This window comes from Ranitomeya imitator, chromosome 2, assembly GCF_032444005.1.
Source record: "Ranitomeya imitator isolate aRanImi1 chromosome 2, aRanImi1.pri, whole genome shotgun sequence".
Taxonomy (NCBI): Eukaryota; Metazoa; Chordata; class Amphibia; order Anura; family Dendrobatidae; genus Ranitomeya; species Ranitomeya imitator.
Genome location: NC_091283.1, coordinates 808,546,312 through 808,572,925, shown reverse-complemented (window position 1 = coordinate 808,572,925; position 26,614 = coordinate 808,546,312). Strand labels below are relative to the sequence as shown.

The following is a 26,614-nucleotide window of genomic DNA, read 5'->3' as shown; positions in this document are numbered from 1 at the left end:
CTAGACATCTATTGATTATATACCTCTTTTCTTTCTCACCTGCCTATTCACCATCTTCTTCACCCCCTGCCACTATAGGGCCCTATAGAGTGAGCAGGGCGAGCCGTCGAGGAGCGGGGGCGCCACTGCGCAGGTTTTTTAGGGTGCCAACCTCTGCAAATAGGTAAGGTCAGCTAGGCCAGTGTAGGGGCAGGCACGCCCCTGGTTGTTTTCTTTCTTGTGGTGTTTGGTGTGTTGTTTATTATTATATTTATTAAGATTTAATAAAGATTGGACATAATGACTGAAAGCCGCAGGTCTAATGTAGTCCCGAAGGTCTGTGATTATTGAACAGCAATAAAAATAAAACACAAAATTAATATCTCTGCAACCATATTGACTCCATATAAGGAAAGGAATACTTATCCCATATGGTGAAGTAGTCTAGAAAAAATAATAAGCTGCTAAAAAATACAAAAGTTGTTGGATTTTGCTAATACTGCTCCCAAAGACATGGAATAAAAAGTGATTAAAAAAATGAATACCCAAATAAATACTACCCCTCCTCTCAAAAGAAACAAGCATCAAATTGCTCAATCCATTAAAAAAAATGATACCTCCTTGAAAAAAGTAAGAAAAAAAAATGTTAAGGTTATTTTGTCTTATGCGGAAAAAGCAATCCCAAGCAGGCTGTTAAGAGATAATGGAGTCTTACTATGAGTCTTCACACCAGTATTATCAGTGGAGTGTAGAAGGTGGATCATATCGGATTACAAGGTCCATACACTTAGGCCCCAATTCAAAATGGTGTTTACGCCAGAAGTCAGGTGAGAAAAATAGCTTAAAAAATGGCAAAATGTTTGCCCAACATGAAGTTGCACAAACCTTTTGTGACTTTTCGTGTCTTCATGCTAGTTATGGCCATCCCTGCAAAACTGGGCATATTTCGAGAGGAGCTGGGACAAATTTATTAAAAGTGGTTGCGTCCCTTATGGCAGACAGAAGTAAGATTTCTCTCGAGACGAACTGAGGCACATGCCACTGATAAGATGCATCTTGTTTATTAAATGGCGCGCGCCTGTTAATGAATTTGCCACAACTTATTCCGGCATACCCCTAATTAAGATTGGTATACTAAACGCCATTCTTAATGAATCGGGGCCTTAGTATTAGACTGGCTGCGCTGAGTATATAGTGTAGGGTGCTGTGATGCCCTCATTATTACATTTGCGTGCTAGGAATTTGGAGTATGCTACAACTGTAAAAAGCAGAGTTATTCCTCTACTTGCAGGAAATTCTAGGGATCCAATACTGTACTGGTAACAGGGACTGTGGACTACTAACATTCCGTGGGTTAGGGACTGTGGACTACTAACATTCCGTGGGTTAGGGACTGTGGACTACTAACATTCCGTGGGTTAGGGACTGTTGCCTTGCCCTGTGCGCTAACAACCCACACTATGTATCTGAGGTCTTGTGGACACCCATCTATAATTGGGGTCATACAGTATGTTCTTCTCTTTCCTTTTCACTTTAGAAATATATCTGGAAATATTTTCTCTATCCTTGAATCTAATGTATTTCAAGAACTGCCGTCACTAAAGGCCGTGTAAGTACATATTTTATATTTCTGCTCAATCCAGTATTTCTGCATTACATTGGAGTTCTGCCTGATTTATGGATACACTGACTATTTTTAGACCTTTTTGCTGTTTGGCAATTTTTTTAAATTCTTGTTATGAAGAAAAAAAACAACTAAGCTGCTGTTAACACACGTAATGACAGATTCTTATTGCAACACTTGTGTAGATGCATCATCATAGACAATAAATGGAGAAACAGAGCACATGCAAGACCAGACACTTCTTTCTCCAGTGGAGAATGGAGAACATTAGCTGGTAGCACCAATATCAGTCTAAAAATTATCACTTATCTAGTGATTAGGTGATAATTTTTGCAGTCTGGAATTTCCTATTTTTGGATTTTATGTGTTGATGCATACCAAGTGTAACAATATTGTCAGTATATAACCTGTGTATGAGATGTGCTGTGTTAGGCTAGTTTCACACTAGCGTTTTGCTGATCTGCGGAGGGCTGCGGACTTCCTCCATGAAGCTCCGCCCTCGACCGCACCTCCGCCGCTAGCTCCGCCTACTTCTGCATGCTGACCGGCATGCGGCCTGTGTACCTATCTTTAACATTAGGTACGCAGGTCGTGCGGCTGTATGCGGATGTTTCCGCATGCTTTGTTTTGACGATGCGGAGAAAAAAAAAATTGCTACAAGCTGCGTCCTACGCTGGTCGCCGCATCGTCAAAACAACGCATGCGGAAGCATCCGCATATAGCGGCACGACCTGCGTACCTAATGTTAAAGATAGGTACACAGGCCGCATGCATGCCGCATGAAAAAGTAGGCGGAGCTAGCAGAGGAGGTGCGGCCGAGGGTGGGGCTTCACGGAGGAAGTCCGCAGCCCCCGGCAGATCAGTAAAACGCGAATGTGAAACCGGCCTTATGCATGAATAATGTATACCGTGTGTGAGATGTGAGTATGAGGACAATATGGTGTGTTACGGTGTTTGCATCTGATGTGTATGAGTTGTGCATGAATGAATTATATGTGTAATGTATATGAGATGTGTGAATGAAAAATCCGCTAAGCATCTAAAATGTATATGGAAATATGCTATATATCAGTGATTTATTCTGCATGTATGATGTAATATTTTAGTCATATATTCTGTGTATGTCAAGGTCAGTATGTCATATTGCGTTAGTGATCTGCCCTTCGTACGAAACCTTCTTTGTATGACTAAAGAGAAATGTTTTAAATCGGATATGATGAGTGAGTGATATGCATTGTATGTGTGATGGGGTGTGTATGAGTGCTGTATGTTGTGTAAGAGATATGGTGATAAGTGAGTGATATATTCTATGTATGAGATATAGTGTGTGAGGATTGAGTGCTGTGTCTGGCATGGTGTGTATTAGCTGAGATGTGTATGAGTGATATTGCTGTGTATGACGTGATGCGTGTGAGATATGATATGAAAGTGATGTATGTTGTTCATGAGACGTAGTGTGTGAGTGATATATGCTGTGTAGATGGGGTGTGTTAACGATGTGCACTGTGGTACGTGAGTAGTGTGTTATATATGAGATGTGGCTTTGGAGAAATGTATGTAGTGTGTATAAGTTGTGATGTCTGAGTGATACTGCCGTGGATAATATGATGTGACAGGTGTGAGTCATGTATGCTGTGTATGAGATGTAGTGTATGAGTGATGTATTCTGTGTATGATGTGGTATGTGAGTGATGTATGTATGCTGTGTATGAGAGGTAGTGTATATGCGATGTATTCTGTGTATGCTGTGTATGATGTGGTATGTGAGTGATGTATGTATGCTGTGTATGAGATGTAGTGTATGAGCCATGTATTCTGTGTATGATGTGGTATGTGAGTGATGTATTTATGTATGCTGTGTATGTGATGTAGTGTATTAGCCATGTATTCTGTGTATGATGTGGTATGTGAGTGATGTATTTATGTATGCTGTGTATGAGATGTAGTGTATGAGCGATGTATTCTGTGTATGATCTAGTATGTGAGTGATGTTTGTATGCTGTGTATGAGATGTAGTGTATGAACGATGTATGCTGTGTATGATGTGGTGAGTGATGTATGTATGTATGCTTTGTATGTGGCAGCACGGTGGCGCAGTGGTTAGCACTACAGCCTTGCAGCGCTGGGGTCCTGGGTTCTAATCCCACCCAGGACAACATCTGCAAAGAGTTTGTATGTTCTCTCCGTGTTTGCGTGGGTTTCCTCCGGGCACTCCGGTTTCCTCCCACATTCCAAAGACATACTGATAGGAATTCTAGATTGTGAGCCCAATCGGGGACAGTGATGATAATGTGTGCAAACTGTAAAGCGCTGCGGAATATGTTAGCGCTATATAAAAATAAAGATTATTATTATTATTATTTATTATTATTATGTGATGTAGTGTATGAGCGATGTATGCTGTGTATGATGTGGTATGTGAGTGATGTATGTATGCTGTGTATGTGATGTAGTGTATGAGCCATGTATTCTGTGTATGATGTGGTGAGTGATGTGTGTATGATGTATATGAGATGAAGTGTATGAGCCATGTATTCTGTGTATGATGTGGCATGTGAGTGATGTATTTATGTATGCTGTGTATGAGATGTAGTGTATGAGCGATGTATGCTGTGTATGATGTGGTATGTGAGTGATGTATGTATGCTGTGTATGAGATGTAGTGTATAAGCGATGTATGCTGTGTATGATGTGGTATGTGAGTGATATATGTATGCTGTGTATGAGATGTAGTGTATAAGCGATGTATGCTGTGTATGATGTGGTATGTGAGTGATATATGTATGCTGTGTATGAGATGTAGTGTATAAGCGATGTATGCTGTGTATGATGTGGTATGTGAGTGATATATGTATGCTGTGTATGAGATGTAGTGTATGAACGATGTATACTGTGTATGATGTGGTATGTGAGTGATGTATGTATGCTGTGTATGAGATGTAGTGTATAAGCGATGTATACTGTGTATGATGTGGTATGTGAGTGATGTATGTATGCTGTGTATGTGATGTAGTGTATGAACGATGTATACTGTGTATGATGTGGTATGTGAGTGATGTATGTATGGTATGTATAAGATGTGGTGTTTGTACAATATGTAAAATGTAGTATTAGATGTGATGAGTGATACTGCTGTCTATGGGATGTGATGTGTATGAGATGTGGTGTGTGAGCAATGTATAAAGTGTGTGAGAAGTAGAGTGTGAGCGATGCGGGCTGTATATGACAAGTGTATGTTAATTTAGGTTTTGATTCTATAAGTATCCACATCTGAACCACTTTATCCATTTATATTGTGCAGATTTTTTAACACCGAGTCGCTCATCTGTGATTGTAATATGAAGTGGATTTTAACATGGGCAGAAGAGAATGCTGTCCGTATCAGCGAAGACACAGTCTGCAAGCATCCACGTAAAGTCCAAGGCCGAGCATTTCATTCTTTAGAAAAGATCCAGCTGACTTGTGGTAAGCAAATCCCCCTGAGACCCCATGTGCAGCATAACATACAGTATCATGTGCTTTTTTAATCCACTTATGTTCTTGCAAAGAGCTTTTTATATACACTGCTCAAAAAAAATAAAGGGAACACTAAAATCCCACATCCTAGATATCTCTTAATGAAATATTCCAGTTGCAAATTTTTATTCATTACATAGTGGAATGTGTTCAGAACAATAAAACCTATCAATTATCAATGTAGATCAAAATGAATATCCCATGGAGGTCTGGATTTGGAAAGATACTCAAAATCAAAGTGGAAAATCAAATTACAGGCTTATCCAACTTCAGTGGAAATGTCTCATGACAAGGAAAAGATGCTCAGTAGTGTGTGTGGCCTCCACGTGCTTGTATGACCTCCCTACTGTACAGCGCCTGGGCATGCTCCTGATGAGACGGTGAATGGTCTCCTGAGGGATCTCCTCCCAGACCTGGACTAAAGCATCCCCCAACTCATGGACAGTCTGTGGTGCAACGTGATGTTGGTGGATGGAGTGAGACATGATGGCCCAGATGTGCTCAATCGGATTCAGGTCTGGGGAACGGGCGGGCCAGTCCATAGCTTCAAAGCCTTCATCTTACAGGAACTGCTGACACACTCCAGCCACATGAGGTCACAGGAGGAAACCAGGACCAACTGCACCAGCATATGGTCTCACAAGGGGTCTGAGGATCTCATCTCGGTACCTAATGGCAGAAGTGGTACCTGGTAACTTCCTGCCACACAAGCCTGGCTTCACCATTAGAGGCTCCAGTGAATACTAAGGAAGCTACTTAGTTACGCCCCTTCCAGGGTAGTCTGGTCTGTGGCACAGTGGGGCCATACCCCCGCACGCCCACGCCAACCAGTTTCACGTCTGTCACATGTGCTCAGTGTGAACCTGCTTTCATCTTTGAAGAGCACAGGGCGCCAGTTGCAAATTTGCCAATCCTGGTGTGCTGTGGCAAATGCCAAACGTCCTCCACGGTGTTGGGCTGCGAGCACAACCCCCATCTGTGGACATCAGGCAATCAGACCATCCTCATGGAGTCAGTTTCTAACTGTTTGTGCAGACACATGCACATTTGTGGCCTGCTGGAGGTCATTTTGCATGGCTCTGGCAGTTCTCCTCCTGTTCCTCCTTGCACAAAGATGGAGGTAGCGGTCCTGCTACTGGGTTGTTGACCTCCTACAGCCCCCTCCATGTCTCCTGGTGTACTTGTCTGTTTCCTGGTAGCGCCTCCAACCTCTGGACACTACGCTGACAGACACAGCAGCAAACCTTCTTGCCACAGCTCGCATAGATGTGCCATCCTGGATGAGCTGCACTACCTGAGCCACCTGTGTGGGTTGTAGAGTCCGTCTCATGCTACCACAAGTGTGAAAGCACAACCAACATTCAAAAGTGACCAAAACATCGGCCAGAAAGCATTGGTACTGAGATGTGGTCTGTGGTCCCCACCTGCAGAACCACTCCTTTGAGGGTGTCTTGATAATTGCCAATAATTTCCATCTGTTGTCTATTCCATTTGCACAACAGCATGTGAAAATTGATTGTCAATCAGTGTTGCTTCCTAAGTGGACAGTTTGATTTCACAGAAGTTTGATTTACTTGGAGTTATATTCTGTTGTTTAAGTGTTCCCTTTATTTTTTTGAGCAGTGCACTTTTGGATTTCAATCATTTTATATACTTTTGGATACTTTTCTCTACCTAAAAGAATTGAGAAGTTTATCGAAGGGTTTCTATTGTTTTATATGAATGTGGCATGTGCCAAAATGTGTCATTTGTGCCAAATTTGTAGTACTTAGGTGTCTTTTCGAAGCTTATGCTCTTGATTTTCATCTTGGGAGTAATAACCCTTACATAATACATCCAGTAGAGTGATGTAGATGAAAAGTTAAATCTCTAAGAACCCAACATATCAGATTGTATAACATTATGTGGGCTCAGCTAGGCTGTTAGTGGTAACTTTTGGCAAGGAGTACCAAGCAGTAGAATTGTAACTGCAGCTCTAAGAAATCACACATCCATAAAGAAATAAGCATAGAAAACTATTTGCAAAGATATTCTGTATAATGTGTAGGCTTGAATGGTAACATTTTAGCTGAACCACTGCGGCCATGGCCCATGGGACTTTCTGGTCACACCTAGGACTAATGTAGTTCTCAGAATATTAAACCCTTCCCGACCTCCGCCGCACTATGAGGCTATGTGCACACGTTGCGGATTCTCTGCGGATCTGCAGCGTCTTTTGCGGTGCAGAATCGCTGCAGATCCGCAATTTATTTACGGTAGAATTTACTGATTTACATCTGATGATCGCTGCTATGTAGCAGAACCGATCCAGTTGTGCCAGCTTCTAGCCTTCCATGGAGGCTATTGAAGCATGGCAAAAGTAAAAAAAAAAAAATTTTAAAATATGAAAAAATAAAAAAAATAAGAGTTTAAGTCACCCCACTTTCTCCCCATTCAAAATAAAACAATAAAAAAAAAAAAAAATCAAACCTACACATATTTGGTATCGCCGCGTTCAGATTCGCCCGATCTATCAATAAAAAAAAAGGATTAACCTGATCGCTAAACGGCGTAGCGAGAAAAAAATTTGAAACGCCAGAATTACGTTTTTTTGGACCCCGTGACATTGCATTAAAATGTAATAACGGACGATCAAAAGAACGTATCTGCACAAAAGTAGAATCATTAAAAACGCCAGCTTGGCACACAAAAAATATGCCCTCGCCTGACCCCAGATCACGAAAATTGGAGACGCTACGGGTAACGGAAAATTGCGCAATTTTTTTTTTTTAAGCAAAGTTTGAAATTTTTTTTTTACCACTTAGATAAAACGTAACCTAGACATGTTTGGTGTCTATGAACTCGTAATGACCTGGAAAATCAAAGTAGCAGGTCAGTTTTAGCATTAGGTGAACCTAGCAAACAGCCAAACAAAAAACCAGTGGGAGATTGCACTTTTTTTGCAATTTCACCGCACTTGGAATTTTTTTCCCGTTTTCTAGTACACGACATGCTAAAACCAATGATGTCGTTGTAAAGTGCAACTTGTCCCACAAAAAACAAGCCCTCGCATGGCCATGTTGACAGAAAAATAAAAAAGTTATGGCTCTGGGAAGGAGGGGAGTGAAAAACGAGAATGCAAAAACGGAAAAGGGCAAGGTCGTGAAGGGGTTAATGCTGCCATGGATAATTCCAAATTCATGAGTCTCACAGTTACAGTATTATGAGAGCACTCCTACTTGTAAAGGGAGAAATTCCAATAATAACACTATATTTCGGAATTTTCTAATCTCATATTTAATCTAAAAGCCAACTACAGGTACTTTAAAGAAAAACCTTTCCCAAAACATTTGGGCCAGATTCATCAAGCAGTTTTTGCAAGTATTTTTGCACAAAGACACTTGAAATGTCACAATTTTTTTTATATGGTGACTTGGAATTTCAGGTCCAGTTCTGACTCACTCCGACGACACTTCAAAAAGTTGTCAGCGCTTAGCTAAGTGGCGGGCATGGCTAAGCGCCAGTCAACCAATTCATCATGCCTCCCTAAAAAAGAGTAGAAATTTTTGCCAGTGCCTTACTAGAGTATCTGAAAAATGAGCAAAATTCTTTAAAAGTAACCTGCCAGGAGATTCATGCTGCCAATATTACAGGTAGCATGAATCAGATCCTGGCTGCAAAATTGCAGTCTAAGGGTATGTGTCCACGGGCCGTTTTACATCCGGACTAGCTGCGGATTGAACGCTGTGTGGAGCCGCAGCATTCAACCCGCAGCGTCCAGATGTTACAGCATAGTGGAGGGGATTTTATGAAATCCCGTCTCCACTGTGCGTGGTAACAAGCATCCGGCAGGCCTGCGATTCCGGACATGCGACGCGTCTTTTTAGATCGCAGCATGTCCGTTTACCTTGCGGCGACGCTGCTTCTTCCCTGCTGCATCTTTAAAGGAAAGCTGTCACCATGAAAATGTAGAGCAATCTGCAGGCCTCATATAATGAAGGAGGGTGAGATGAGCAGATTGATATATGCATTTGTGAGACAAGATTCAGGTGATTTATTCATGAAAGCCTCTCCTCTTTCTGGGATTTTCAGTCCAGTGGGCGGTCCTATCAGTGACTGACAGCTATCTATGAATGCACTATTTTACAAAGAAAGCTGTCAGTCACTGATAGGGCCGCCCACTGGACCGAAAGTGCAGAGACTTAAATGATGAATTCACAGGCCATATTGAATCTTTTCTCATAAAACTATATACAGTTAGAGCCAGAAATATTTGGACAGTGACACAAGTTTTGTTATTTTAGCTGTTTACAAAAACATGTTCAGAAATACAATTATATATATAATATGGGCTGAAAGTGCACACTCCCAGCTGCAATATGATAGTTTCCACATCCAAATCGGAGAAAGGGTTTAGGAATCATAGCTCTGTAATGCATAGCGTCCTCTTTTTCAAGGGACCAAAAGTAATTGGACAATGGACTCTAAGGGCTGCAATTAACTCTGAAGGTGTCTCCCTCGTTAACCTGTAATCAATGAAGTAGTTAAAAGGTCAGGGGTGGATTCCAGGTGTGTGGTTTTGCATTTGGAAGCTGTTGCTGTGAGCAGACAACATGCGGTCAAAGGAACTCTCAATTGAGGTGAAGCAGAACATCCTGAGGCTGAAAAAAAAGAAAAAATCCATCAGAGAGATAGCAGACATGCTTGGAGTAGCAACATCAACAGTTGGGTACATTCTGAGAAAAAAGGAATTGACTGGTGAGCTTGGGAACTCAAAAAGGCCTGGGCGTCCACGGATGACAACAGTGGTGGATGATCGCCGCATACTTAATTTGGTGAAGAAGAACCTGTTCACAACATCAACTGAAGTCCAGAACACTCTCAGTGAAGTAGGTGTATCTGTCTCTAAGTCAACAGTAAAGAGAAGACTCCATGACAGTAAATACAAAGGGTTAACATCTAGATGCAAACCATTCATCAATACCAAAAATAGACAGGCCAGAGTTAAATTTGCAGAAAAACACCTCAAGAAGCCAGCTCAGTTCTGGAAAAGTATTCTATGGACAGATGAGACAAAGATCAACCTGTACCAGAATGATGGGAAGAAAAAAGTTTGGAGAAGAAAGGGAACGGCACATGATCCAAGGCACACCACATCCTCTGTAAAACATGGTGGAGGCAACGTGATGGCATGGGCATGCATGGCTTTCAATGGCACTGGGTCACTTGTGTTTATTGATGACATAAGAGCAGACCAGAGTAGCCGGATGAATTCTGAAGTGTACCGGGATATACTTTCAGCCCAGATTCAGCCAAATGCTGCAAAGTTGATTGGACGGCGCTTCATAGTACAGATGGACAATGACCCCAAGCATACAGCCAAAGCTACCCAGGAGTTCATGAGTGCCAAAAAGTGGAACATTCTGCAATGGCCAAGTCAATCTCCAGATCTAAACCCAATTGAGCATGCATTTCACTTGCTCAAATCCAGACTTAAGACGGAAAGACCCACAAACAAGCAAGACCTGAAGGCTGCGGCTGTAAAGGCCTGGCAAAGCATTAAGAAGGAGGAAACCCAGCGTTTGGTGATGTCCATGGGTTCCAGACTTAAGGCAGTGATTGCCTCCAAAGGATTTGCAACAAAATATTGAAAATAAAAATATTTTTGCAAATAAAAATATTTTGTTTGGGTTATGTTTATTTGTCCAATTACTTTTGACCTCCTAAAATGTGGAGTGTTTGTAAAGAAATGTGTACAATTCCTACATTTTCTATCAGATATTTTTGTTCAACCCTTCAAATTAAACGTTACAATCTGCACTTGAATTCTGTTGTAGAGGTTTCATTTCAAATCCAATGTGGTGGCATGCAGAGCCCAACTCGCGAAAATTGTGTCACTGTCCAAATATTTCTGGCCCTAACTGTATTATTGTACTCAGCTCCCCCTGCTCCATAAAATGGTGCAGGCAGATTGGACTGCATTTTCATGATGGCAGGTTCTCTTTAAGGTATATTTTCTATGAAAGCATTATACCTGGTTGCAATCAGGTGATGGGTTCCCTTTAAGACACATGTGCCTTTTAATGAAGCTGGTGTATCTTATTATCGCAGGCTTTTTAACAGGACTGGCAAATAAGACAGCAGTCTAGATTAATCAGAACCGTCTTGTTTAATTTGCAAAAGCAATTATTGGAGCAGAAGGATCTAAGCAGATTGTTATACACTGCTCAAAAAAATAAAGGGAACACAAAAATCCCACATCCTAGATATCACTGAATAAAATATTCCAGTTGTAAATCTTTATTCATTACATAGTGGAATGTGTTGAGAACAAAAAAACCTAAAAATGATCACAACTAATATCCCACGAATTATCCAATGGAAAATGAAGTTACAGGCTGATCCAACTTCAGTGGAAATGCCTCAAGACTAGGAAATGATGTTCAAGGGACACTGTCACCTGAATTTGGAGGGAACAATCTTCAGTCATAGAGGCGGGGTTTTCAGGTGTTTAATTCACCCTTTCCTTACCCGCTGGCTGCATGCTGGCTGCAATATTGGATTGAAGTTCATTCTCTGTCCTCCGTAGTACATGCCTGCACAAGGTGCAATGTTGCCTTCCGCAGGTGTGCACTATGGAGGACAGAGAATGAACTTCAATCCAATATTGCAGCCAGCATGCAGCCAGCAGGCAAGGAAAGGGTGAATCAAAAACCCAAAAACCCCGCCTCCATGGCTGAAGATTGTTCCCTCCAAATTCAGGTGACAGTGTCCCTTTCAGTAGTGTGTGTAGCCTCCACGTGCCTGTATGATCTCCTTACAAGGCCTGGGCATGCTCCTGATGAGGAAGCGGATGGTCTTCTGAGGGATCTCCTCCCAGACCTGGACTAAAGCATCCGCCAACTCCTGTACAGTCTGTGGTGCAACGTGACGGTGGATGGTGCGAGACATGATGTCCCAGATGTGCTCAATAGGATTCAGGTCTGGGGAATGGGCGGGCCAGTCCATAGCTTCAATGCCTTCATCATGCAGGAACTGCTGACACACGCCAGCCACATGAGGTCTGGCATTGTCCTGCATTAGGAGGAACCCAGGGCCAACTGCACCAGCATATGGTCTCACAAGGGGTCTGAGGATCTCATCTCGGTACCTAATGGCAGTCAGGCTACCTCTGGCGAAGAACATGGAGGGCTGTGCGGCCCTCCAGAGAAATGCCACCCCACACCACTACTGACCCACTGCCAAAGCTGTCATAATGAAGGATGTTGCAAGCAGCAGATTCTACATCTGGGCAAGAAAAACAAAAGTTACATCTATAGAATGGGAGGAATAGAACTAAGCAACAGCACGTGTGAAAAATAATACTAATAGTTCACAGACTGCACATGAAGCAACAGTGTGATGCAGCAGCAATTATCTCTCTGTAGTCCCGCTTGGTCAGGCCTCATCTGGAATACTGTGCCAAGTTCTGGGTACCACATTTTACAAAAGACATTGAAAAACTGGAGCAAGTTCAGAGCAGAGCTAGCAGGATGGTGAGCGGCCTTCAAACTATGTCCTACAAGGAACAATAAAGGATCTGGGAATGTTTAGCTTGCAATAAAGAAGGCTAAAAGGAAACTTAATAGCTGTCTACACATAGCTGAAGGCCTGTCATAGTGTGGCGGGATCATCCTTCTTCTCATTTGCACATGGAAACACGAGAAACAATGGGATGAAACTGAAAGGGAGAAGATACAAATTAGTTATTAGAAAAAGCGGACAGTGAGGGTGATCAATGAGTGGAACAGGCTGCCACGAGAGGTGGTGAGTTCTCCTTCAATGGAAGTCTTCAAGCAGAGGCTGGACAGACATCTGTAGTGAATCCTGCATTGAGCCGGGGGGTTGGACACCCTGGAGGTCCTTTCCAACTTTAACATTCTTTGTTTCTATGATTCTAAAACACTCTTGATAAGGGGGCATGCTGAAGTCAAAGGCTTCTGATCCATTAAGAGGCTCACTTTATGAATCAGAAGAGTCCGACAAATATATTATGTCTAATATAAGAAATGCCACAGCTCATAAATTAGACAAGCTGTGGTAACACGCTCTTGTACTGCCCCAGCCCTGTAAAAACGCCAACAGTTGCAAAATGTTTGTCCAACTCTGCATTACACAAAAATTGTGCAACTTTTCAAAATAATTCAGAATCCTGGAGTAATTTCTGGGCTGAACGTAACTTGTAGTATTTTAAACCCAAGTACTTTCTAACCTTAGGAGTCCAGTGGGCAGTACTCTGTACAAGAATGAAAGGTCTTCCCTGTATGACTGCGCATAGAGGTAGCTGCCAATCAGTACGTAGGACCGCCCACTGGACTCTTGAGCATAGACCATGTTAGGGATTTAAATGAATTCACACTTTTTCTATAAGAAATCCTTTTATGCTCTTTATATTCCCTAAAGGTCTTTTTAGGACAGGTGAATACATGAAAAGTTGTATTCATAGTAATTTTCTTGTAACTAACTGCATACAGTAATGATGAAATGGAAACAACATGCATAAAGTAAAGAAATTATTTGTGAAATAGCGTGCCTTATTTTAATGTTGCCTCACATTGAGTTTATACTGCATTATAATTAGGACAATAATGCGCCAGAAGAGAAAACTGGCATGAGGTTATGGATTATAATTGTCGCTAATGGCTTCCTGTATTTTTAAGAGGAAATATTTAATGCTTCAAATGTGATCTAAATAAGAGCCGCTGCTTCCTGGGCCGTAAATCCAGGCGCCATAAATGTTATTACTAGATGTTCCTTCTGCAGAGCCCTTGGGTGCACAATACTGTCCAATTCTCCCGGTTATGCATCTCCTGCCGACTGGTGCTTGTGTGTGGTCTCCTCATAGAGATGAATTATGCAGAACAAAAAAAATCTGGTTTATTTTTGCAGTTTATCAGACTGATCTGACCAGGGTCACCTAATGCAAGCATCCTTCCTAACAGAGTACACAGAGAACTGAGAAAGTGGATTTGGCTCTTCTGACTGCAGATGTAATGGTTGCCGTATTTTTGTTTTCATTTTTAACTTTCCAGGAGCCATTTTTCCCCTCAGCACCATTTTGGGGTACACTTCATATAACTTTTTTAGATATTTGTCAGTGCCTGCCTTCCCCGTCTCCACTTTTGTTGCAAGACGCACTGTCATTGTGGGCGACTACACAATTGTCCTGCGTATTCGCTGGTCCTTTTCGTACCATTTAGGGAGCTAAGGAGTTAAATTCTGTCTCCGGTCAATATTATTGTCCTACTGTTAATCCATTGAGTGGATGCTTACTGCGCCCAAATCCCTGTCTCCTCTGACAGTAATAGGCTCAGCTCATTGCGTGGTTCATTTGTGACTTTCAAGCTATGTCCTTCTTAGATGAGAACTTTGGGTTTAACCCCTCTTCTAACAAACATTTTTTTTCTGTTTCGGACCTCCTTGGGTTGACACAACTTCCTGACCACCCTCTGTCAAACAGTTCTGCCGGCCAGCAGCTACTCTGTGAACCCAACCCAGGGGCCTCTGTGTAAGCTCAGATCCCTGTGGCTAAATAGTGAAGGCCAGGGCAACCCAAGGATTCTGGAGGATGGAATGGCTAGCGTTAAGCCTGTCTGTGGAGGCCCCATGAAGAGCTGCAAGGAGGTGCCTCTGTGACACCTCCATATGGTGTAAGCACAAATTTCATTACAGGGAGTCCCAGTAATGCAAAAAAATGTGTATACTATTATTTAGTGCGATCAACATTGATCATTGGATGCAAAGGGAATGAGTACTGTATATTAGAACTGCTGTCGTTCCACTCCTGATATTAACCTTTTTGGTTCTTATCCATGAGTTTGAGTTCCACTGCTTAATGGCAGAGAATCTTTTCCACAGCTCACTCACAGTAAACCTTCGGCACTTGATATTGCGCTTTAATTTAGGTTATTATCAAGGAAAAGTCAATATCCACCAATTTGTATGAAATAGTCAAAGGGGAAATAGAATACTTGAAACATTTTTTTCCTCTCAGATGTTGTTCACCTAGATCAGTGTTTAATCAGTGATAACCTAGTATGCGGCTTGATTCATACGTCCTTCGCAAAGAACAATCTGCCCAATTCCAGCGTTGCTGATGCAGCCCCAGATCAACACCTGGTCGTTTAATGGTTAGACGGAGTCCTGGAGAGGCGTACAAGCCAGAGTGTCTTGCACCCACTGTGAAATTTGGTGGAGGATCGGTGATGATCTGGGGATGCTTCAGCAAGGCAGGAATTGGGCAGGTTGTTCTTTGCGAAGGACGTATGAATCAAGCCGCATACAAGTTTATCCCGGAAAAACAGTTGATTCCTTCTGCTCAGGCAATGTTCCCCAACTCTGAGGACTGGTTTTTCCAGCAGGACAATGCGCCATGTCACACAGCTAGATCAATCAAGGTGTGGATGAAGGACCACCACATCAAATCCCTGCCATGGGCAGCCCAATCTCCAGACCTGAACCCCATTGAAAACCTCTGGAATGTAAACAAGAGGAAGATGGCTAGTCACAAGCTATCAAACAAAGAAGAACTGCTTACATTTTTGTACCATGAGTGGCATAAGGTCACCCAAAAGCAGTGTGAAAGACTGGTGGAAAGCATGCCAAGACGCATGAAAGCTGTGATTAACAATCATGGTTATTACACACAATATTGATTTTCTGAACTCTTCCTGAGTTAAAACATTAGTAATGTTGTTTCTAAATGATTATGAACTTGTTTTTTTTGTTTGCATTATTTGAGGTCTGCAAGCACTGCATGTTTTTGCTATTTTGACCATTTCTCATTTTCAGAAAATAAATACAAAATTTATTGCTTGGAACTTCAGAGACATGTTGTCAGTAGTTTATAGAATAAAAGAACAATTTACATTTTACTCAAAAATATACCTATAACGAGAAAAATCAGGCAAACTGAGAATTTTGCAGTGGTCTCTTAATTTTTGCCAGAGCTGTACAGTATATAATAAAAATGGGGTTATATGGATAACAATAACCTGCAGACATATTTGTGTTAATGAAAAGTTTTACTCTCAATCCAGGGGACAGGAATTTTGGTCTGTGAGTGGCAGGCTATTATCCCTGGGAGTTGGGGAGATTATCACGAGAAGATGGTTTCAGATTTATGTCACAGATCAAATTTAAAACAACAGAATTAAAAGCAGATGTTTGGGAAAGTTCTATGTACATTTCTCATAATCAGTTTATGACATCATCCTGGAGGGATTTATCGGTCTGCTCTGGAAAATGATTTTTTATAAAATTTATGTAAGTTTATTCGAATAACAAAAGGGTGCATTCTTAAAGAGTTCACAAGGTAAAAAAAAAATCTGCCAGCCCTAAAGTCTCTTTCCCACAATGTGAAATCTCATTATTTGTTATATTATTAAATGGAAAAAAAATGGATATCTATAAGTATTAAAGGGGTTGTCAAGCCCTCCAAAAATAGATAACTACTGTATATTTTAAATAGTAAGTTAACCTTACAAATATAGTTCAACAACTCTAGGTGCCCTTTGACTAGTGGTGTACCGCTAACAGCAGCAGACTATGTGGCCACTATGTGGCCCGGTGAGTCTGATGGGCCCTGTGCACAATGCATCCTGGATATCCTTACAGTTGAAATCAATGATAGAAGAAGGAGCTGTCCGCTGACCCTCCCTCCTCCATTATTCTCCCTGTGCGTCTGACATCTCAGCTAAGTGGGTGCGATTATGTCATTACATAACGACCGCTGTACCGAGCAGTGCAGACCACACACTGCACACACCAGAGAGAGGTGACTATTACTTTTTTTAATCATCATACTATTTAGAGTGCTATGTGGGGTCCATCATGCTACTTGGCCGGCCATCCTATTATTTGGAGGTCTATGTGGGGACCATCATATTTGGATGGATATCTGTTGAGAGCCATCCGCCTATTTGGAGGGATATTTGTGGCGGGCATTATACTGTTTAGCTTAATATTTGTGGACCATCATACTATTTGGTGGGCTATTTGTGGGGGCCAACATGCTAATTGGCGGGATATTTGTGGGGGGCTTAATACTATTTTGGGGCATCATATTATTTTGAGTAATATTTAGGGGTCATCATACTATTTGGAGGGCTATGTGGGTCATCATACTATTTGGATGGATATTTGTGGGGTCATCATGCTCTTTTGGAGGGATATTTATGGGTGGGCATCATACTATTTGAGAACCAGTATTTGGAGGGATATTTGTGATGGAGCATCATACTATTTGGAGGACTATGTTGGGGTCATAATACTATTTGGAATGCTATGCGGGGGGCCATCATACTGTTTAGAAGTGCTATGTATATACTATTTGGAGGAATAATACTATTTGGAGGTCTATGTGAGGCCCATTATACTGTTTTGAGGGCTGTGTAGTATGCATTATACTGGTTGGAGGGCTTTGTGGAGGCATCAGAGGTAAGTATAATTGTTATTATTTTACTGCGGGGAGACGTAGGGAAACAGTTTTCTGAGTAGTGGACAATACTCTTAAGAGAAAAGCACGGTCAAAGACAAGGGGACTAATCCAAAAAGAAGACACAAGCAGGCTTCTTCCCGCATGGTCACCTAGACAGACATCTTTCTCCCTATACATGCGCATAGGGAGGGATCTATCAGTCTAGCTGACTGGGCAGGGAGAAGACTAGGACTGGTCATCTGAGTCACCCTGCCCCTGGCCACGCTTACAATTATATGCATGTTTATACTTCAGGATCTGGTCCTTGATTAATGTAGCCCATGTTTTGTTCAACATGAATCAATTAAAAGGTTGGGCCGGGCAAACTTTTTAACCCCTTCAAGACCCAGCCTATTTTGACCTTAAAGACCTTGCCGTTTTTTGCAATTCTGACCAGTGTCCCTTTATGAGGTAATAACTCAGGAACGCTTCAACGGATCCTAGCGGTTCTGAGATTGTTTTTTCGTGACATATTGGGCTTCATGTTAGTGGTAAATTTAGGTCAATAAATTCTGCATTTATTTGTGATAAACACGGAAATTTGGCGAAAATTTTGAAAATTTCGCAATTTTCACATTTTGAATTTTTATTCTGTTAAACCAGAGAGATATGTGACACAAAATAGTTAATAAATAACATTTCCCACATGTTTACTTTACATCAGCACAATTTTGGAAACAAAATTTTTTTTTGTTAGGAAGTTATAAGGGTTAAAATTTGACCAGCGATTTGTCATTTTTACAACGAAATTTACAAAACCATTTTTTTTAGGGACCACCTCACATTTGAAGTCAGTTTGAGGGGTCTATATGGCTGAAAATACCCAAAAGTGACACCATTCTAAAAACTGCACCCCTCAAGGTACTCAAAACCACATTCAAGAAGTTTATTAACCCTTCAGGTGCTTCACAGCAGCAGAAGCAACATGGAAGGAAAAAATGAACATTTAACTTTTTAGTCACAAAAATTATCTTTTAGCAACAATTTTTTTATTTTCCCAATGGTAAAAGGAGAAACTGAACCACGAAAGTTGTTGTCCAATTTGTCCTGAGTACGCTGATACCTCATATGTGGGGGTAAACCACTGTTTGGGCGCACGGCAGGGCTTGGAAGGGAAGGAGCGCCATTTGACTTTTTGAATCAAAAATTGGCTCCACTCTTTAGCGGACACCATGTCACGTTTGGAGAGCCCCCGTGTGCCTAAAAATTGGAGCTCCCCCACAAGTGACCCCATTTTGGAAACTAGACGCCCCAAGGAACTTATCTAGATGCATAGTGAGCACTTTGAACCCCCAGGTGCTTCACAAATTGATCCGTAAAAATGAAAAAGTACTTTTTTTTCACAAAAAAATTCTTTTAGCCTCAATTTTTTCATTTTCACATGGGCAACAGGATAAAATGGATCCTAAAATGTGTTGGGCAATTTCTCCTGAGTACACCAATACCTCACATGTGGGGGTAAACCACTGTTTGGGCACATGGTAAGGCTCGGAAGGGAAGGAGCGCCATTTGACTTTTTGAATGAAAAATTATTTCCATCGTTAGCGGACACCATGTCGCGTTTGGATAGCTCCTGTGTGCCTAAACATTGGCGCTCCCCCACAAGTGACCCCATTTTGGAAACTAGACCCCCCAGGGAACTTATTTAGATGCCTAGTGAGCACTTTAAACCCTCAGGTGCTTCACAAATTGATCTGTAAAAATGAAAAAGTACTTTTTTTTCACAAAAAAATTATTTTCGCCTCAATTTTTTCATTTTCACATGGGCAGTAGGATAAAATGGATCATAAAATTTGTTGGGCAATTTCTCCCGAGTACGCCGATACCTCATATGTGGGGGTAAACCACTGTTTGGGCACACGGCAGGGCTCGGAAGGGAAGGCGCGCCATTTGACTTTTTGAATGGAAAATTAGCTCCAATTGTTAGCGGACACCATGTCGCGTTTGGAGAGCCCCCTGTGTGCCTAAACATTGGAGCTCCCCCACAAGTGACCCCATTTTGGAAACTAGACCCCCCAAGGAACTTATCTAGATGCATATTGAGCACTTTAAACCCCCAGGTGCTTCACAGAAGTTTATAACGCAGAGCCATGAAAATAAAAAATAATTTTTCTTTCCTCAAAAATGATTTTTTAGCCTGGAATTTCCTATTTTGCCAAGGATAATGGGAGAAATTGGACCCCAAATATTGTTGTCCAGTTTGTCCTGAGTACGCTGATACCCCATATGTGGGGGTAAACCACTGTTTGGGCGCACGGCAGGGCTCGGAAGGGATGGCACGCCATTTGGCTTTTTAAATGGAAAATTAGCTCCAATCATTAGCGGACACCATGTCACGTTTGGAGAGCCCCTGTGTGCTTAAACATTGGAGATCCCCCAGAAATGACACCATTTTGGAAACTAGACCCCCAAAGGAACTAATCTAGATGTGTGGTGAGGACTTTGAACCCCCAAGTGCTTCACAGAAGTTTATAACGCAGAGCCATGAAAATAAAAAAAAAAATTATTTTCTCAAAAATGATCTTTTAGCCTGCAATTTTTTATTTTCCCAAGGGTAACAGGAGAAATTTGACCCCAAAAGTTGTTGTCCAGTTTCTCCTGAGTACGCTGATACCCCATATGTGGGGGTAAATCACTGTTTGGGCACATGCCGGGGCTCGGAAGTGAAGTAGTGACGTTTTGAAATGCAGACTTTGATGGAATGCTCTGTGGGCGTCACGTTGCGTTTGCAGAGCCCCTGATGTGGCTTAACAGTAGAAACCCCCCACAAGTGACCCCATTTTGGAAACTAGACCCCCAAAGGAACTTATCTAGATGTGTGGTGAGCACTTTGAACCCCCAAGTGCTTCATAGAAGTTTATAATGCAGAGCCGTGAAAATAATAAATACGTTTTCTTTCCTCAAAAATAATTATTTAGCCCAGAATTTTTTAATTTTCCCAAGGGTAACAGGAGAAATTTGACCCCAATATTTGTTGTCCAGTTTCTCCTGAGTACGGTGATACCCCATATGTGGGGGTAAACTACTGTTTGGGCACATGCCGGGGCTTGGAATTGAAGTAGTGACGTTTTGAAATGCAGACTTTGATGGAATGCTCTGCGGGCGTCACGTTGCGTTTGCAGAGCCCCTGATGTGCCTAAACAGTAGAAACCCCCCACAAGTGACCGCATTTTGGAAACTAGACCCTGAAAGGAACTTATCTAGATGTGTGGTGAGCACTTTGAACCCCCAAGTGCTTCATAGAAGTTTATAATGCAGAGCCGTGAAAATAATAAATACGTTTTCTTTCCTCAAAAATAATTATTTAGCCCAGAATTTTTTATTTTCCCAAGGGTTACAGGAGAAATTGGACCCCAAAAGTTGTTGTGCAGTTTCTCCTGAGTACGCTGATACCCCATATGTGGGGGTAAACCACTGTTTGGGCACACGTCGGGGCTCAGAAGGGAAGTAGTGACTTTTGAAATGCAGACTTTGATGGAATGGTCTGCGGGTGTCACGTTGCGTTTGCAGAGCCCCTGGTGTGCCTAAACAGTAGAGACCCCCCACAAGTGACCCCATTTTAGAAACTAGACCCCCCAAGGAACTTATCTAGATATGTGGTGAGCACTTTGAACCCCCAAGTGCTTCACAGACGTTTACAACGCAGAGCCGTGAAAATAAAAAATCATTTTTCTTTCCTCAAAAATTATGTTTTAGCAAGCATTTTTTTAGATTCACAAGGGTAACAGGAGAAATTGGACCCCAGTAATTGTTGCGCAGTTTGTCCTGAGTATGCTGGTACCCCATATGTGGGGGTAAACCACTGTTTGGGCACACGTCAGGGCTCGGAAGTGAGGGAGCACCATTTGACTTTTTGAATACGAGATTGGCTGGAATCAATGGTGGCGCCATGTTGCGTTTGGAGACCCCTGATGTGCCTAAACAGTGGTAACCCCTCAATTCTAACTCCAACACTAACCCCAACACACCCCTAACCCTAATCCCAACTGTAGCCATAATCCTAATCACAACCCTAACCCCAACACACCCCTAACCACAACACTAACCCCAACACACCCCTAACCCTAATCACAACCCTAATTCCAACCCTAACCCTAAGGCTATGTGCCCACGTTGCGGATTCGTGTGAGATATTTCCGCACCATTTTTGAAAAATCTGCGGGTAAAAGGCACTGCGTTTTACCTGCGGATTTTCCGCGGATTTCCAGTGTTTTTTGTGCGGATTTCACCTGCGGATTCCTATTGAGGAACAGGTGTAAAACGCTGCGGAATCCGCACAAAGAATTGACATGCTGCGGAAAATACAACGCAGCGTTCCCGCGCGGTATTTTCCGCACCATGGGCACAGCGGATTTGATTTTTCATATGTTTACATGGTACTGTAAACCTGATGGAACACTGCTGCGAATCCGCAGCCAAATCCGCACCGTGTGCACATAGCCTAATTCTAAAGGTATGTGCACACGCTGCGGAAAACGCTGCGGATCCGCAGCAGTTTCCCATGAGTTTACAGTTCAATGTAAACCTATGGGAAACAAAAATCGCTGTACACATGCTGCGGAAAAACTGCACGGAAACGCAGCGGTTTACATTCCGCAGCATGTCACTTCTTTGTGCGGATTCCGCAGCGGTTTTACAACTGCTCCAATAGAAAATCGCAATTGTAAAACCGCAGTGAAATGCGCAGAAAAAAAGCGGTAAATCCGCCATAAATCCGCAGCGGTTTATCCGCAGCGGAAAAATCCGCAGAGGACCAGAATACGTGTGCACATTCCTAACCCTAACCCTAGCCCTAACCCTAGCCCTAACCCTACCCCTAACCTTAACCCTACCCCTAACCCTACCCCTAACCCTAACCCTAACCCTACCCCTAACCCTACCCCTAACCCTAACCCTACCCCTACCCCTAGCCCTAACCTTAACCCTAACCCTACCCCTAACCCTAACCCTACCCCTAACCCTAACCCTATTCTAACATTAGTGGAAAAAAAAAAAATTCTTTATTTTTTTATTGTCCCTACCTATGGGGGTGACAGAGGGGGGGGGGGTCATTTATTATTTTTTTTATTTTGATCACTGAGATAGATTATATCTCAGTGATCAAAATGCACTTTGGAACGAATCTGCCGGCCGGCAGATTCGGCGGGCGCACTGCGCATGCGCCCGCCATTTTGGAAGATGGCGGCGCCCGGGAGAAGACGGACGGGACCACGGCTGGATCGGTAAGTATGATAGGGTGGGGGGGGACCACGGGGGGGGGATCGGAGCACGGGGGGGGGAATCGGAGCGCGGGAGGGGTGGAACGGAGCGCGGGGGGCGTGGAACGGAGCACGGGGGGGCTGGAATGGAGCACGGGGGGTGGAACGGAGCACGGGGGGGGGTGGATCGGAGTGCAGGGGGGGTGATTGGAGCACGGGGGGGTGATTGGAGCACGGGGGGAGCGGACACGAGCACGGGGGGGAGCGGAGCACTGGACGGAGGGGAGCCGGAGCAGTGTACCGGCCAGATCGGGGGGGTGGGGGGGCGATCGGAGGGGTGGGGTGGGGGCACACTAGTATTTCCAGCCATGGCCGATGATATTTCAGCATCGGCCATGGCTGGATTGTAATATTTCACCCGTTATAATGGGTGAAATATTACAAATCGCTCTGATTGGCAGTTTCACTTTCAACAGCCAATCAGAGCGATCGTAGCCACGAGGGGGTGAAGCCACCCCCCCTGGGCTAAACTACCACTCCCCCTGTCCCTGCAGATCGGGTGAAATGGGAGTTAACCCTTTCACCCGATCTGCAGGGACGCGATCTTTCCATGACGCCGCATAGGCGTCATGGGTCGGAATGGCACCGACTTTCATGACGCCTACGTGGCGTCATGGGTCGGGAAGGGGTTAATGAAAAAAAAGCGATACAAACTACAGAAGTGAATGCACATTTTATATAGACCTTATATTTTTAAAGAGTTCCCCTAGAACTGTATTAGTGATATAGAGAAGACATCATACCTTCAGGTTTCATTGCCCCTTAGTGGTCATTTTGCCATGAAAAAATTTGAACATGCCTGGCGTAATAAGCTGAAATAAACAGAATGGGCCACTTGGGTTCATTTCATCCTTCCTGCCGACAATGCATGTTCAACGGCTGGTCTAGCTGAATGTGTTACGTATCTTAAAATCCTATAAATATCGCTTCAAGAATATTATCTTTTCCCTTCTCGAAATACAGATAAACCCCTGGAATTACCTATGTTTCAAATAATCCCATCCCAGAAGCAGATTGTTTTCCATGGAGATCGCCTCCCGTTTCATTGTACTGCCACGTACACGCCGGGCATCAATGACATTTACTGGCTGCATGACGGACTTCAGGTGGAAAGTAACGAGGAGAATGGGATCTATGTAGAAGAAAGCGTAATCCACGACTGCTGCTTGATCACACGGTAATAAGGATTGCTGTCTGTCATGCATAATTATTATAGAATATTTAACGGTTATACAGTGGAATAATTATTTATTGCTTTTTAGACTTTTTTGGGGCATTTATGCTCTAAATTGGTTTGCAAATAATGGCAACGAGTGTTGCCCGTAGCATTGATCAAAACTGGTCCGTCAGCAGATTTTTCCACACAGTGTTTGTTTCACCATCTAACCATTTTTTTAGGACCCTTTGCCAATTCTCAATCCCATTGCTTGCTAATAACCCAGTTCCTACTGGTTTCGTTCCCACCCAATAGCCGAGTTTATAGGACCAACTAAGGCTGGGAGTCTTCCATCCAAGACCCTTAGATCAGCCTTAAGGCTGCCTCCATGGTACTTACATAATTGATTATGAAAAATATCGCTATACAGCAATACAGATGAACATTAAAGATGACGTAGATTGGGCAGAAAATTGTGTACGCGTTGTTTCAGAAGACTTTTCGGAAACGACCGTCATTTGTGTATAATATGACTTGTATTCAGTATATTTCAGCAGTTTTCTTCTTCCGCAAGTCCTAGTGAAACAATGAACAAAATATCTGTCTTGTAGTAACCCAATGTACCAGGGATGAGAAATCGAGATTTGCAACGACATGCAAATTAGCCTCGAGGTGCATTCAGGGTGTGTCAATCCATTCACACGTCCCCAGTGCACTTCCAGGATAATTTACATAGGGGTTTCAAAACTTGATTTCGGACTACTATAAGTCATGTATAATTTTTTATTTTTGCACTCGGACCTACACAGCCCCATCTTGTAGTTGGGAAAGGAGGATATTAAGAACCGGAATAAGTGACGATGTGCAATTATTACAGCAAAATTTGCTAATTTTTTTTTGTTGGCATGTTCTCCAAGAAATGTAGTTTTGATTGGATTTATTACGTAGAATTGGTGAAAGATGGTGGATATGTTGATGAGAGTCTAAGCCTGTTATGACCAATGAATGTAAAATTGTCTTTTATGAAATTTGTTGAAAATCAATCCTTTTACCTTCTCCTGCTGATAAAACACTTATTTTATTGAAACTACAACAAGCAGAACAGTAAGTGATACATCCCTTGAATCGGGATATCTTCCCCCTACCTCTCAAATTAAATCGCAAAAAATCTTCTGACAGACCCCCTTAAAGCAATCTCAAACCTCAGAATAAATCTGAGGACCGTTTAAGAAATGATGGGGTTAAATCTTATTTTATTTCTGTTGTAAAGGTGTGCCAAAAAAGTAAAGAAAAATATGCAGGTCTAAAATAGAATTTTCCCAAAATGTTTCGGAATGTGTTTGTGCAGTTGATACATTTAACTTCCTTTTTTTCTGTACATTTTAATCCCATTGTTTCCAGTTTATGTAGCAAAACAATAAAGAGAAAGTTTCATAAAGTCACATAAATCCTGTCAGCAGTTTGTGGAAAGATTTAGTTATTTCAGGTTTTGTTTCTTTTCCTGCGAGCAAGATTGTGTTATTAAAACATTTTGCTCTCTCACAGCCCAACCTTAGAAAGACAATGGGTAAGAAGTTTACAAGACTTGTGTTATATAAAATGGCTGCTATTATTATTATTAATATATCAAATATCTAAAGTGAATGTTCACATTTGCACAGTTTATGAGGTTAAGAGCTGACGCCCTCAGTTTAGTCATCGTGTTATCAAGCAAAACTTTTCAAAATGTTTTAACGTGATTACTACATCAACAACATTTATCATTTATCGACAGGATAGGGGAGAATTATATCAGGAGCCCGATCGATGGGATCCGAACTAATGCCAAAATTGCAAGTCTTGAAAGCGTTGTCAACTTAATTTTCTCCTTCCAAAACCGGGCCAAGCATGGTTAAAAAATCTATTCTCACTTGCCCATCTTCCACCGCTTCTTTGTGTTGCATAGATCCGCACCGGCCTCCTTCTTCTTCAGTGACCACTGCTGGCAATCAGTTGCTGCAGTAGGAAGAAGTTGCAGCAAAAGGGAGAAGATACAGATTAGATATTAGAAAAAACTTTTTGACAGTGAGGGTGATCAATGAGTGGAACAGGCTGCCAGGAGAGGTGGTGAGTTCTCCTTCAATGGAAGTCTTCAAACAGCTGGACAGACATCTGCCTGAGATGGTTTAGTGACTCCTGCATTGAGCAGAGGGTTGGACATGAAGTCCCTTCCAACTCTAACATTCTATGATTGTATGATCTGTACGTACTCTTCTGGTTGTATGGATATGTGCTGTTACATGCCCATCCATGCTGGGAAACAAGAAAACTGTTGGAGGACCAGGTTAGAACTATGAAGGAGCTGTGGAGAACATTGGAACTTTCTTACCAAGCTTGTTTGGGATCCCAGTGATGAGATTCTTGCCTATGATAGCACACACCATGGGTGGGTATCTGTTGTAGTTGTCAACTATTCCAGCATTTGTCATGACATTGTTGAGTCAAGTTTCCCAAGCTTGGTAAAGAGAGGGGGAATTGATAAATTAGGTGGGGCCTAAGCAGTGGGGGTTTACTGCGTGAGTGTCACGGGTGTCAGAGGCTGCAGA

General features: G+C 42.4%; 1 protein-coding gene across 2 annotated transcripts in view; it reads left to right on the top strand.

Moving 5' to 3' along the window:
• Positions 1 to 26,614, top strand: part of ADGRA1 (adhesion G protein-coupled receptor A1) — an 873,399-nt gene that overhangs the window by 142,752 nt on the left and 704,033 nt on the right. For both annotated transcript variants that reach the window (XM_069753826.1, XM_069753828.1), the window contains exons 5-7: positions 1,517 to 1,588; positions 4,905 to 5,068; positions 23,837 to 24,050. In XM_069753826.1, the coding sequence (XP_069609927.1) occupies positions 1,517 to 1,588; positions 4,905 to 5,068; positions 23,837 to 24,050 (450 nt within the window). The remainder of the gene's footprint in view (positions 1 to 1,516; positions 1,589 to 4,904; positions 5,069 to 23,836; positions 24,051 to 26,614) is intronic.